Source organism: Neofelis nebulosa, chromosome 10 (assembly GCF_028018385.1).
Source record: "Neofelis nebulosa isolate mNeoNeb1 chromosome 10, mNeoNeb1.pri, whole genome shotgun sequence".
NCBI lineage: Eukaryota > Metazoa > Chordata > Mammalia > Carnivora > Felidae > Neofelis > Neofelis nebulosa.
Genome location: NC_080791.1, coordinates 6,532,638 through 6,547,810, shown reverse-complemented (window position 1 = coordinate 6,547,810; position 15,173 = coordinate 6,532,638). Strand labels below are relative to the sequence as shown.

Genomic DNA, 15,173 nt, shown 5'->3' with positions numbered 1-15,173 from the left:
GAAATGTGGCTGATTTTATCTCCTGTCCAGACCACTAAAACTTTCCCCATGTCAGCAATGAGGTGCTTCGGTTGGTTGGTTGGTTTTTATCATTCGTGTGTTCACTGGAGTAGAAGAACTTTTAATTTTCTTCAAGAACTTTTCCTTCCATTCACAACCTGCTGACTGTGCAAGCAGCCTGCTTTTGGCCCATCTTGGCTTGCGATATGCCCTCCTCACTGAGCTTAATCATCTCTAGCTTCTGAGTCAAAGTGAGAGATGTGTGATTCTTCCTGGCACTTGAACGAGAGTTACTTGGCTTAATTTCAGTACTGTTGTCTCAGGAGCAGGGAGGCTGGAGGAGAGAGAGATCGGGAAACAGCCAGATGGTGGAGTCCTCAGAACACACAGAACATTTATGGATTAAGTTTGCCACACCCTTACATGGGTGCGGTTTGGGGCACCTGAAACCATTATAAGAGTAGCATCAAAGATCACTGATCACCAGAACAAACGTACCCAACAAAAACCTTTCAAATACACAAAAATTATCAAAATAGGACACACACACAAAGTGAGCAAATGCTAATTGGAAAATGAAGCTGGGTTGCCACAAGCCTTCTATTTGTAGAAAACTTACCTGCAGAGTATAGTAACGTCAGGTGCAGTGAGGTAGGCTGGTGCAAAATTCCTAGAGCCTTTCCCAGGACCTGAGCGGGGGCCTGACCAAGTTAGAGTTACCATGAAACTCGAGCTTCTGGGCCCGCCTCTAGGTTTAGGTGAATCTTCTACCGACACCATATTTTTCATTGCTTTCATTTCCAAGTCAACTCCCTGCCCTGCCCCAATCCCTGTTCAAGTCCAAAGTTGAGTTTAGGGTCATTACGAAGTACAATAGACTTAATGTCTGGGTCTCTCCAAAATTCATACTTTGAAACCTAATCCCCAGTGGCGTGGTATACTAGGAGGTGGGACCTTTGCTTGGAGAGGTGATTAGCTCGTGAGGCAGGGCCTTCATGAAGGGGAGTAGGACCCTTAGAAAAGAGACCCCGGGAGCTCTGTCAACCCTCTGTCCTCCAGGTGAGGCCACAACCACAAGTCTGCAGCCTGCAACCTGGAACAGGTCCCTCACTGGAACCAACCGTGCAGGCACCTTGATCTCCGACTGACTCCAAGCCTCCGGAAGTGTGAGAAACACGTCTGTGGTTTATAAGCCAGTCCGCGGTACTTTGTGAACACACTGTCCATCCTCATAACCTTATCACTAATCTCTAGCTTTGGAATTTAAATACCTCATAGATTTTCAAATAAACGCAAAACATGAGATAATTCACTTTATATGTTTTCATTTTTATCTGATATAAAAATTCAATTTGTGGTTCTGATATGACTTCTCTAACCTGATGAAGGAATGCGTCAATCACTTTCAGGTCTGAATTTTTTTCCCCCTTTTCCAGACCTGATAACCTTATGCTATCATCAATGGAAACAGGTACATTCATGAGAGCTTTCATTTTGGACTAAAATTTAAAATCTACAAGAAGTGGGTTACTCTTTGTGTTTCTGATTTGTAAGGCTAAGATTTACTATTTCACCATGAAATGCATAAATATACCTATTACACAAATTTAAATTTAACTCTTAAAAACTATGTAATAGTAGAACATCAACATTTTCTGGATAGGTGAAAGCTTTTATATTACATTTTTATTTTGCAAGAAAATAAATTATACAACTTAAAAAATAAAATCCAAAAATTAAGCAGTTCATCAAAATATTTCAGCCTACTGCATACAGAAACTGCTACCATTTAAAATTGTACAGCATTATCATCTCAGTATGTAGTGGCACACATTCAAAATCGTATATACCATACGAAGATAGATTACAACTTAGGAACGCAAATTTGTTCAACACTCCAGACGACATATATAGTGTAGATGACAGGAAAGCTCTCGTGTAACGTTTATTTCACAAACATGACCTTGGAAGAGTTTATAAGATAGCATCCCAGTCATTTACATGAAAATAGAAAAACCAGCTTGAGTTTAAGATAGCAAATCTTTCTGGAAAACTAGCAAATCTTTCACCCAAATTGAATTTCGAAAATTTGCCCTGTGAGCAGGGCTAATGACATCCTACTGCAAAGAATGCAAAATACTTTTTAATTACTCTGATCATATTTTGTATTAAATTCAATAAAAAGTAAAAACAAGGAAGCTAACATTTCATTTTTGGAAATTTCAACATTTATGCACAAAATAAGAGTAAGAGACTTAAATGAACAGGTTGACAATGCAGGGACCCCTCCAATAAGTGTAAAAATTGGAAGACTTCATAATTTATTTCAAGATCCTCATTAAACCATTGGAACACTAATGTTCTAATATTTATCTCATTGTAAGCATTAAAATGAGATATTAGCATTAAAAGATAAAGCATTAAAATGAGCATTATCTTTTACTTTGTAACTTTTGCTTCGTGTCCCGGACCCCGGCAACGGGAGACGACAAAGGTTCACACTGGCCAGAAGGCTCCATCTTCCCATGAGAAACGGAGTGTTCTGCCTTAGTTAACCTCTGGCTCGCCTCCACTGCCCCACCCCAGGCCCCAGTGGCAGCCTGGACTCCTCTCCCTGGACTCTGTCAGGTTTCGCCCCTGCTCAGGCAGCACGACTTTTAAGTGCATTCAGAGAACAGGGGCTGGATAAAGAATGCTAACTGTCATTCTGTACCTCTAGCAAGTGCCTCACAATCTTTTTGTCAGACTCTTTTTTGTTAATTAGCAAACCTACCGTCCAGACATATTTAAAGAAAACTTAACAATGGTATAGGCACCTCGTCAACTAAATTGTTTTCATAAACACCAAAAAGTAGTTAAATTTTGTATACATAACAGAAAAAAATGGTAACTGTAAGTCTACAGTATTTGCTGCTGTTCAATTTCCCAAAATACAATTAGGACATAATTCGCTATTAAAAAATTTATAAAATTGAATAGAAAACTTTGCTATGGATTTAGTTACCCACTTTTGCACTAAATTTTCCATTATAAATCAAAACATCATGACTCTCAAATGACCAAAAGATGAGAAATTCCAAAAATGTTCTAAGAACAATTATGGTTTGAAGCAACAAATCTAAAACTTTAAAAAATGGCCTGTAATTTCCCTTTCAACTGTTCTCCCCCGTGGGCGTTCTCCTACTGGATAAGCACATATGCTCAGTGTTTATTAAATGTAAGGGCCACAATTATTACAAAATTATTATTTTCTAAATTTCAAATGTACCCATTGTTCACCGTCCTCTCATTCAGTTTATTCTCCCCAACACACTTCGTGTAATACCTGACATGTGCTGCCCTAGAGCTGGGCATAAGATTTTAAATTAGAGACAAAATCCTAATTTTCTAGGAGTTTCGGAACAGGCATCTGAACATCACCAGCGACACCTTAGGATGTTGTAAATTTGCTTTCCATCCCGGCAGCAGACAGCTCACGATGCTTTCTGGAGGAGGGGGGGACACACTCACTGTGACGCTCCTGAGAGCACTCTGCGTAGTACTGTCCACTGTCTACCTCTCGGAGCTCAGCTCTCTGCTTCTTACTACTTCCAAAGTCAAAGGTTTAAAATAATACTTAATATCAAACAAGATACAAACGAATTTGCGAGAAAACTTGGAACGTGCAGCATAACGAATAAAAATCCATGTGGGAGCCACTCTTTCCCAACGGGGAATCGTCCGTCCCATCTCGGTTGCCCGCGTCCTCACATCCCGAGCTCCACATTACTCTGGATATTCAGTTCCCAGCAAACCAGTCAGTTGCTACTTTGGATTGACTGAAAGGAACAAGGTAAGTGTTGCTTTCGGAACATTTTAAAAACATTTATTTTTAAAATATATAAATATATATGTACATATATTTGGCAAGTTTACTGCTCATATTAAGACCGCAACAATCTGCTTATGCTTTTCAGGCCTTAGGCTGTGGTTTTGCTATTCCTCCTAGGTAACGGACACTCACTACTCTTTAAAACAGAACGTCTTCCTTCCCAGAAACCTGAGGCTATAAATCCCTTATCATCAGAGTTTAAAATTCCAAAACATTTCTATGCTGCAGATCAAGTGATCAGTTACGTAACCGTACTAATAGGACAGGAGGAGATTTCTGCCTTGTTTTTAGTAAATTTGGATATAATCAATTTGGCATAATAAATATTAGATAAATATTAAGTGTGTTATTGAACACACTTAATATGTTTGTTCTGCGATTTTTTTTTTCTCTGCAATTTAAATGATCTGTCTCCATACATTTTCTTAAACGGTTGAAACAACAAAGTAATATAAGCTTTACTTTTTCAAAACAAGCTCTCCAGCCATAGCAGATTTTAAAACTCCTTATTTAACAACAAACAACTAAACTAGCAGTCTCCTGCTTAAAAAGAAAGCCAACATTTGTAAGTTGGAAAAATCTCCTATCATTTTCAGGTCACCGTTAAATCCGGTTATTATACTGAAGCAGGGCGTGAACAAATAATGTGATGCTATTAAATACTTCTCTCCTCACCTACATCTGTCCCCCCCCACCCCGCAGTGTCATGTACACCAGCTCCCTCTTTTGATCGAAAGAAACCAAGAGTGCTATTTCTAGTTTTAATTGCATTTAAAAAAACAAAACATAACAGCATTATTCAGTGCACGAATATCTGAAGATCCTTCCTGGTGCAAGTACATTTTTGTCAGAGAGGAAAAAAAAAAGAGGAAAAAAGCAATTAAGAACCCCGCCCTCACCCTGCCCAACTATTTCTTCCGATGGGTATAAATCAAATTTACTGTGAAAAGTTCATAATGGGCTCTTCATGAATGCAAGTTTCTCCACAAAACAGCATGCTGTTACCGAGTGTGCAACATGAAGGGATGCCGTCATGCTAACTAACGTGACTGGCAAAATATAGTTGTTTTGTCAGGTAAGGCAGAGATTTTAATAGTTATGTAATCAAAGTCCAAATAAACCTTCCTCCAGCACAAACTGTTACAACTTTCTGCCCACGCACTCTGAAATTTGGGTTCTAATGTTGTCCATGATATTCAAACTTATGCCATATATATGAAAGTGTTGATATCGGATTCATCTCTTCTGATGTATTTGTGCTCTATTAGCCATTCTATTTGCTCTTTTATCATTTTCTTTTGTGGCAAAAACATGTTTTTCAAAATTTCTACTAGTTCAGTCTGCAGCTGAGCATTGCTAATTTTCTTTCTCATCTTCATTATTTGTATGATGGCTTCCTAAAAGAAAAAGAAAAATGAAAAATCATTAATATATTACATCTTAAAACAAAAAAAAAATGACCTTTTTATGTATTTCATCCTCTTTCCAACATCCACCCCAATGATCAATCACTAGCAGATAAGTCTTGAGACCAGCAGCTTTTACTGAACAAAAATACTTTTCACTCCCTGTAAAAGTAAATCTGATGATAAAGATTTTGACACATGAGGAAAAGCAAAATAACCTAGAACCTCTCTGTGGAAAACCACACCAAATGTTCTGGAGTACTCCCAATACTTTTTCCACATCATGCACATGTTAACAATTTATCTTGCTTGTGAACACAGTATGTACGTAATCTGGCATTGTGTTACCCATCACCTAAGAAAGAGCAAATCCCTTACTCCTTTTCCATCATATTCAGAGTTAATTCTTTGTATAGTAGCAAATGCCAGCTGGTGTCTATTTTTAAAAATCAAACATTACTACTCTTTATATATTTATCAGATTAATAAATTATATTTGCTATAGATAGTTTATTGATTCAATTACTTTGACTTCTTACAGGAGTAAGCACTGTTCATCTAAGTCAATTTTGTAAGTATTTCCTTGACGATTTAATTACTATTAAGCTTATAACAGAGATAATCAGAAAATGATTAAGTGTTCTTTTCTCTTTTGCTTTTCCAGGATAATCTCTGTCCTTAGCAAACCAAAGGCATCTATCTACCTTGGTGGAGATTAGAGCTTGCTAAAAAAGGAAATGTGAAAACAGAAAATTAGGGGTAGGGGTGTGTGTGTGTGTGTGTGTGTGTGTGTGTATATACACATATATATACACACATATATATACACGCATATATATACATATATATGTGCGTGTGTATATATATGTATATATATATACACACGCACATATATATATTTTAAGTTTGCTTATTTATTTTGAGAGAGAGGATGTGCATGGGAGGGGCAGAGAGAAAGGGAGACACAGAATCCCAAGCAGGCTCCGTGCTGTCAGCGTGGAGCCCAATGCAGGGTTTGAACCCACAAACCGCGAGATCATGACCTGAACTGAAATTAAGAGCCAGATGTGTAACCAACAGAGCCCCCGAGGAGCCCCGGTAGTATCTGCTTTTAACATTCAAAGAGGTGTTTTGCTGCAAAGCAGTAATAGGCTTGGTGGCCAGGAGCTGTCCCCTATGGAGGGAGACTTAAGGATCCCTCCCCTGTCATTAGGAGAGGGAGTGAACTCCTCCCATTATCAGTGCGACAGGATGCCAGACTCTGGACTGCAGGGCTTGCATCAAGGGTCCCGAGGGAAAGGGGGAAAAGGGGAAGTCTTCAGGCACGTGAAGATCACAGGAGCCAGGGAGGAGGAACAAGTGTAAATGTCTCCAGTCCGCCCTCCTCCCAGCTCTGGTGGAGGAGGAGAGGAAGGTAGGCTGTGTGAGAGAAGTGGAAAGGAGAACAGCACAGGGGCTCCAGCCCCGGGTCTGCACTTATTAGCTGCCGAAGACGGCATGATGTGGTACGAAGAGCTCACTGCGGAACTCCTCTCAGGCCCCACACGATGCGGACAGGGTCTAGAGCCAACAGACCCACAGGGCCGTCAGGGCCAGGGGAGAGGAATCTCGCAGCAGCAGCTGATCATGACAGTGTGCCGGGCAGGCCAAGGGGCCACACCGAAAATGCGGCAGAGTCTCAGAGAGTTTAAGAGCTCAGTTAAGAACGGAGGGCAGGCAGTCAGAGCAGGGAAGGGGCCAGGAGGCCCTTACCAACCGGGAAAAGGAGCCCCAGCTCCTGTGCTACAACCAGCAGCAGCAGCAGAGAGCCACAGAAAGTCAAACTCCCGCAGGTGACAGGTAAAGTACCCCACAGATGTCAAGAGCAAGAACCCAGGACACTGTCACAATGATGTGACGATCCCTTCACTGTCACCACAAGGTCACGTGGACTCCTTTCACCCTCCGTCCATCCCGATGCCATGTGGGAAACAACAAAGAGCGAGGATGGGTAGAGCAGGGTCAGGGAGAAATGAGAAAGGCTGAGCGTTACGTCAGGGACAGCCTGGATTACGGGACTGCACATAATCACCCATCCGTTTCGGACAAAACAGAAAAACTGAATTAAAAAAAAAATTTTTTTTTTAAATGTTTATTTTTGAGACAGAGACAGAGCGTGAGTGAACAGGGGAGTGGCAGAGAGAGAGTGGGAGACACAGAATCGGAGCTGTCAGCACAGAGCCCGATGTGGGACCCGAACCCACGAACTGTGAGATCATGACCTGAGCTGAGGTTGGACGCTCAACCGACCGAGCCACTCAGGCGCCCCTCTGCACATCTTATGGAAGGACTATACTTGCCAACCCGTCACACAGCTCAACTGAAATCCATCTGGAATTTATCCTGGTCTAGCCATACACCAGGACTATATCCAGATTTTTCACCCCAAACGTAAAACTCTCTAAAATCTCTTACTGAATAATCCATTCCCTTTCACAGCCCATGGAAATTATTTCCTTTATGGTAAAGTTCATCTATACTTACATAGTAGGTTCACTTCTGAGTTAGTTTCCTCAACTAATCTGCCTGTCATACTGTTTTATTTTTGCAGATATTTTACTAAGCTGTAACACTTGGCAAGTTCCACTAACACCTTATTCTTACCTTTTTTTAAGGATCACAAACACTCATTTATATTCTTTGTCATAAAACTGAGAATCAATTTGTCCATTTTTTTTAACGTTTATTTATTTTTGAGGGAGAGAGACAGAGTACAAGCAGGGGAGGGGCAGAGAGAGAGAGAGAGAGAGAGAGAGAGAGAGAGAGAGAGAGAGAGAGAGAGAGACACAGAATCTGAAGCAGGCTCCACGTTCTGAGCTGTCAGCAGAAACTGACGTGGGGTTCAAATCCATGAACCTGAGCCAAAGTCAGACGCTTAACCAACTGAGCCACCAAAGCGCCCCTCACGTCCATTCATTTTTGAGAGAGAAGAGTGTGAGCCATGGAGGGACAGAGAGGGGGAAAGAGGATCCAAAGCAGGCTCCAGGCTCCAAACTGACAACAGAGAGCCCAAAGTGGGGCTCACACTCACGAACCGCGAGATCATGACCTGAGCTAAAGTCAGATACTTAACCAATTGAGCCACCCAGACCACCCCCTAGCTGAACTTTTATCATGGACAAAATTGACTCCTTAAGTAACTGAGCCTTGTCACTGAAAAATGTGGTATTCCATGGTGAGCCAAAAAAGGCAAAACCAGGCAATGGGACAGGAGTCTGGTTGGAGGGGGCGCTGGCTGCAGTGACACAAACGCTGTGTATCTTAGGTGATAGTCCCCAGGTACGTACACTTATCCAAACTCAACGACAGCTAAACTGTGAAATGTACATTGTAGCATATGTAAATTACACCTCAATATAAAGTTTTAGTAAAAAAAAAAAAAAAAAGAGTAACATCTTCTATTTATTCAAATCTCCTTCTGAACCCCCTAGGGATGGCCACCGTCTTCACACAGGCTGTCAACATGACTCATTAAAAAAGTGCCTATGGGGTCTCTGGTTTCATCTTTCTCTTAAGCTTTTAAAATTTACATGTTTATTGCTAAACAAAAAAGCAACCGACTTTTATTCCTTTCTCTCTGCTACTTTATCATATTGTATGCTGTGTAAGTAATGAAAAGTGTTCATCTTTCCTCTTTTCATTTTTTACTGAATCGGCCAGCAGTTTCAAATAATATTCAATAAAAATAGCGAAACTGGGATCACTTGGTTATAATAAGAATACTCCTAAAGTTAGAATGGACACATATCAGTCTGCAACAGGCACTCTTCTTATGTTCAGAAGGATCCCAATCTTAGCTTTAACATGTTTGCTGGCTCAGTCTGCGGGCTATTCTAGATCCTGGGGATATGAGCTGAAGCCCCACGTTGGTGTGGAGAGTTCTAAAAATAAATAAATAAAACTTAAAAGATAACTTTTTTAAAGTATTCCCTCATTTCACACTACAATGAAATTATAAGACTTACATAAGAATTTGAATACTTCAATCCTAGAATTGTAACTTATTGCTGACACACAGTTAATCAGTCATGGTCAAAGGCAGACACAACCTAAAACCAAGGTTTTACCCAACAAATAGAATCTACCGGTGGGGAGGGGAGGAGGGGAGGTGGCACCTGGGTGGCTCAGTTGGTTAAGGGTCCGGATCGTCATTTTGGCTCAGATCGTGACCTTGCAGTCGTGGGATCGAGCCCTGCGTAGGGCTCTGCACTGTAAGCATGGAGCCTGCTTGGGATTCTCTCTCTGCTCCTCCCGTACTTGAACTCTCTCTCTCTCAAAATAATAAACATTAAAAAAAAAAAAAAAATCTACCAGAGGCCACCAAGACATACAGACATCTCTTGCAGCAGCTAAGATAAGGTCAGCAATACAATTTTTAAGTTCCAGTAAAGTGAAAATTAGTTCTTCGTTACAGGTGGAATACCTACTACATGCTTTAAAATTTGTTTTTAACATCTGAAGATAAAAAAAGAGAAATATTTCTGAAACCAATACTGCACTGTGTAGTCATTAAAATTTAAATAACAAATACCAAAAAAATGCAATTTTTTTCAAGACGTAGACATTCTGTCTTAACGTCACAAACCTGGGTTCTTAGTATTCGTAGCTGAACTATCCCTTCATTCTCCTCTTCTCGCATCCTTTCTGTAGTGAGCTGCAAGCGTCCAATCAAGTTGATTTTACCTCTTTTCTGAACTTTTGCATTTTTTCTATAAAAAACATTGAATGAAATATTTTACAGAGGAAGGCCTTTTAAACACATCACAGCAACAACGTCCGAGAAAAAAGATATAGAAATTTTCTGAAGACTACTATACTAGAACTGTTCAAAGGAAAAGTTACCAATAATCGACAGATAGCTTTAAAATGAACCGTAGGATTTCCCCCAAACACAACAAAGGTTCAGTTAATAAAATATGGGTGACAACATGCCCTGTAATAACAAAGCTAATGTAATTTACATTGCCACGAGAGAGCTGAGATAGTTGGAAATATATGGGCTGTCATTCAGCATTATTATCTAAATGGATCTTAAGGAGAAAAAGTGATTTCTGTGAATAGAGCTTCTTTAGAGTGCAAAAGGATGCTTAAAGATGAAAAGCAGTATCATCAGATACCAAAATGTACCCATGAAAAACACGTAAACGAGTGAACATCTCCAGTCCTCAGTATGTTTAATGAACAACTAAATGGCAGAAACCTGGAGCGGTGTCAGGGTACACACAGGTCTTAAAAGTAACGTAAGGAAAACAACCATTTTGCTAACAATAAAACACCAAAGTCAAACAAGGCATTTTTATTTTACATCAACCAACATCAGCCTTACATTAAACTGAACTCCTGGTTCACCGAGAAGAGGGTGCCTTCTGTGAAGTCTTTGGGTGAGTTGACTTGAGGTTCATACAATAAAACCTGCCGCTTGAGCTTTGGGAAAGCTACTAAAGACTATGAAGAAGAAACAGAACACAATTACCATCTATAAGTGGTATGAAAGACCAAGATCAGTTCTCCAACATGGCTAACAAAATCACAACCAACTTCTGCCTGGTGCCTCGACCAGTCCAACACTGTGAACGTACGGCGAGGAAAGGACAAGGCGGGGGGCAGCTCACGAGGAGGGAAGCACTAAATGATCCCTTCACAGGAAGACAGAGACTGCAGGGATCGGTCATACACGAGCTCAACAAAATCAACTTGCCACTGACACACCAGCTATTTCTCTCTAGACAATTATTTATTCTGGAACTTCTAAGAGGTCTATGGAGTAGGGGTAACATGCAGCTATGAGCAGGAGACTAATGAGTACATTTTACAAGCCCCTGAAAAGACCAAAGTTTTCTAATTCTTGCATTTTTGGTCATTAAATCTTTGAACACATTCTTAGTATGAAATTTCTGGTCACATTCCTCACAGGTAAGATTGAAATACCAACTCAATCTTTCTCTCCACCCCGCCCCCCCGCTTTTTAAGTTTATTTATTTATTTTTGAGAGAGAGCGAGCAAGCATGAGTAAGGGAGGGGCAGAGAAGGAATCCCAAGCGGGCTCCATGGTGCCAGCGCAGCCCGACGTGGGGCTCAAACTCATGAACCGTGAAATCATGACCTGAGCCGAGATCAAGAGTCAGGTGCTCAACAGACTGAACCACCCATGCACCTCAACTCTCCATTTTTTCCTCCTCTTTCATTATCTTGGTAACTTGCTTATTTTCAATTTCTTTTTTTTACCATGAATACCTCATTAATGTATTAACACCTCATTAGCGGTTTTTTTTTCTTGGTTAAAGGTCATTTGCAGAGTGTTATGAATTCATAAATTTATGATAAGCAAGCCATCAAATATTTCCTGCTGTGTAACTGGATACACTTTAAAAACAAAAAAACATGAAACAAACCCATAAAGTCCTTCTAAGCTCAGCGTCAGGCAGTTCAGTTGCAAGTTTTAGATTTTCAAAGCTGATTTTCTCTCTGGGTCTTTGGTTCCATGCAAACAACACAGCCAGCTGAAATGTTGTTACCTCCAAATCATATTGCCCTACTTCATTCTTAAATGTTATCTGCAAGAGAGAAAGTAATATAAAGGTAAGAATCTCTTCAGGATGATTACCACCTCCCTGCTAGAATACTCTCCTTACATGAGATTATCCACGGAAAAGACTGGCAGTTGTCTTCCAATATACATTTTTCCTTTCCTACACAGTAGTAACAATTTTAACAGACCTTAATGACCACCCAGAATTAAAGGCTCATCTTCCAGCTTTCAAGGAGCGAAATGTGGTCTTGTGACTAGTTCTGCCCAATGAGAGGTGAGTGGAAATGATGGGGGAAACTTCTAGAAGTTGCTTCTAAAGTAAGGAATACTTTCATCTTTCCCTTCCTGTTGGGCTGGAAGACAGCCACAGTGGGCATCACACTGGATTCTGCAGAATCCATGGTGATACAACCAGAAGCTAAGTCCCTAACGACTTCCTGGACTAGATCCACTGCATGTGTTCAAACTTTTACACGGGAGAGAAACAAAGATCTATCTTGTTTAATCAACTCTTACTTGGAGTCCTGGTACTTTCAGTCAAACCAATATCTGAACTAACACACCATCTACTTACAATTCCATTTGACATGAGATGATGCCAATGTAATTTTCTACCACTATGATTTTTTTTGTAGAATTCTTCTACTTCAGGTATCAAATCCTCCAGTTCAGTAGGAAGGGAGACAAAGACTTTCTCAGAGCTTCTTGACCATGCTCCAGCATTCAGAATTTTTATATTAACCGAATCAGCTATAAGTAGGAATATCGGGAAATATGAAGTAAATAATCTTGAAAATGGATAAAATTCAAAAGAAATTAAATATGTACATACTGGATAAGCTTTGGTGAAAAATAAAACCCTAAAGATTTAAAGTGCCTAAAAAAAAAAAAAAAAAAAAAAAAAAAAAAAAAAGGATTAGAGGGGCGCCTGCCTGACTCAGTCAGTCAGGGGAGCATGGGACTCGACCTCAGGGTCGTGAGTATGAGCCCCATGTTGAGTGCGGAGATTATTTAAATAAAAATAAAACTTAAAAAAAAAAAGAAGTTATTCTCTTCATGTGACTGGATCTGAAACCTGTAAAACTCAGGCAAGTGAGTAGTGGCTATTAAAAATAATACATACATACATATAGATACATACATAAAAATAAAGATTACGAATCTAAATTCTGTTAAATTCTGTTTTGCCAGATGTCTTCAAGGAATGTGGACTTTGTAACATCTTTGTACCTATTACTACTAAGGTTCAATTCTAATTTACTGGAAAACAAAGATATTCTCTTTAAGAAAGCCTATATACATAATATATGTAATTTTAAAATAATACCTGGTAAAGCCAATTTGTTATTTTTGTGCATTTCCTTAAAAGCTTGGTTCAAATCTTCAGACACTTTTATGTCCTGAAACATTCTAGCAAGCTTATTTACATAATCTGCGGGCATACCAACTTCCTACGAAAAGCAAAGACAAAAGAGGTAATGAACGATAATATATAGAAGCTTTAATATAAAATTAAATTTATTTATTAGAATATTCATAGTCTAATATCTCTTAAATTTGATTCTTAAAAACTAAACAAGAGAATACAGGTAACCCAGGCTTTCTCTGCATGAGTTCAATGTGCGTGAATCAGTCACCACAGTAGAGTTAAATCACACCAGTCCCCCAACAACACAGCTCAACTTTCGGTTATCACCGTACATTAAATATGAGTAATGCACAAATTTACTTCTCATCAGTGACCAATCACCATCCGCCTTTCGAAATCTGTTAGTCATCTGTTTATTCAGTTCACCCACAGAAAGCAAAGCACAGTGACAGATCCACTTGACATTTTATAAAAATGGATAATCAAGTGAGCTCAATGGCCAATGAAGATGATAAAAGCACACCAAAGAAATAAAAATAAAGCTGGAAATGAAAATAAACAGAACCTAAATGAAATTCTAGAAGAGCGATCTGAAGTTGTAATGTTGATACTTGCCAATGATGAAGACTAAATACACAGGCAGGGGAACTTAGTGAAGGCAAATTATCAGCACAAACAAAAGGAGCAGGGACAATAATAACAATAATAATGATAAGATGCTGCAGAAGTGGCACCAGCAAAAACTTTCACGACCTTGAGCGCCCAAAAACAACAGGCTGGAAGCTGACCCAAACCTACAGAGACAATGACAACTCTCCCAGGCGCATGGATGATGCTCATTCTGTGTTCTAAGCCACATGACAAGAAGGCACGTGCTAGTCAAACGATCCTTCATTTACACGACGGCTCTCCTGAGATATAATGCATCTGTCACAAAACTCACTCTTTTCCAGTGTACAATTAAGTAGGTTCTAATGTATTTACAGAGTCTCTATAGATTTAGTGTATTTAGTGTATTTACAGAGTCTCTATGGATTTGGCTACGGTGGACATTGGCAATTAGGGGAATCGTACACTAGGTGGTCTTTGTAATGGAATTCGTTCACTGAGCATGACAATGTCAACAATCATTCACGTTGTAGCATGTGGCAGTACTACCTTTCTCCTAACTAGTAAGAAATATTCCATTGAATGATTAATCCACATTTCGCTTATCCTTTCATCCGCTGAACAGCACTTTGAGCCGTTTCCACTTTGTGGCTCTTATTAATAATGCCGCTACGAACATTCATAGACAAGGCTTTGTGTGGTCATACGCTTGAGCGGAGTTACTTAGGAACAGAACTACTGGGTCAACTCTGTTTAACTTTTTGAGCAACTGCCATAGTTTTCCAAAGTGACTGCACCAATTTATATTCTCATCAGCAAAGCATGAGATTCCAATTTCTCCTCTTCCTCGCCAACACTTGTTACTGTCTTTTTAATTTTAGCTTCCCTAGGGAGGAAAGGAGGAGGAAAGTATCTCATTGTGGCTTTGATTTGCATTTCCCTAATGACTAATGATGTCAAACATCTTTAATACACTTATTGGCCATCTGAATATCTTCTGTGAAGAAATGTCTATTTTAATCCTTTGCCCATTTTTAACTTTTCACTGGTGAGTTGTAAGAGTTCTTTATATATTCTAGATATGAAACTGGACATATGAATTGCAAATAATTTCCTAAGCAGTATTAAGTTTCTACAAAGAAATAGTAGTACTTTATGTTTATGAAAGTTTGTTATAAATTACAGTATACTGAATACATATTCATTTACAAATTTGTTCCTATATATTTATTTTTAATTTTTTAAATGTATTTTTCTGAAAGAGAGACAGAGTGTGAATGGGGGAGGGGCAGAGAGCGGTGGAGACACAGAATCTAAAGCAGACTCAGGCTTTGAGCTGTCAGCATAGGG

General features: G+C 39.5%; 1 protein-coding gene across 3 annotated transcripts in view; it reads right to left on the bottom strand.

Moving 5' to 3' along the window:
* Positions 1 to 1,660: 1,660 nt before the first annotated feature.
* Positions 1,661 to 15,173, bottom strand: part of CUL5 (cullin 5) — a 94,891-nt gene continuing 81,378 nt past the window's right edge. For all 3 annotated transcript variants that reach the window (XM_058686657.1, XM_058686659.1, XM_058686658.1), the window contains 6 exons: positions 13,173 to 13,296; positions 12,420 to 12,595; positions 11,709 to 11,870; positions 10,643 to 10,761; positions 9,902 to 10,025; positions 1,661 to 5,268 (listed from right to left, as the gene is read on the bottom strand). In XM_058686657.1, the coding sequence (XP_058542640.1) occupies positions 5,074 to 5,268; positions 9,902 to 10,025; positions 10,643 to 10,761; positions 11,709 to 11,870; positions 12,420 to 12,595; positions 13,173 to 13,296 (900 nt within the window). In that variant the 3' untranslated portion in view covers positions 1,661 to 5,073. The remainder of the gene's footprint in view (positions 5,269 to 9,901; positions 10,026 to 10,642; positions 10,762 to 11,708; positions 11,871 to 12,419; positions 12,596 to 13,172; positions 13,297 to 15,173) is intronic.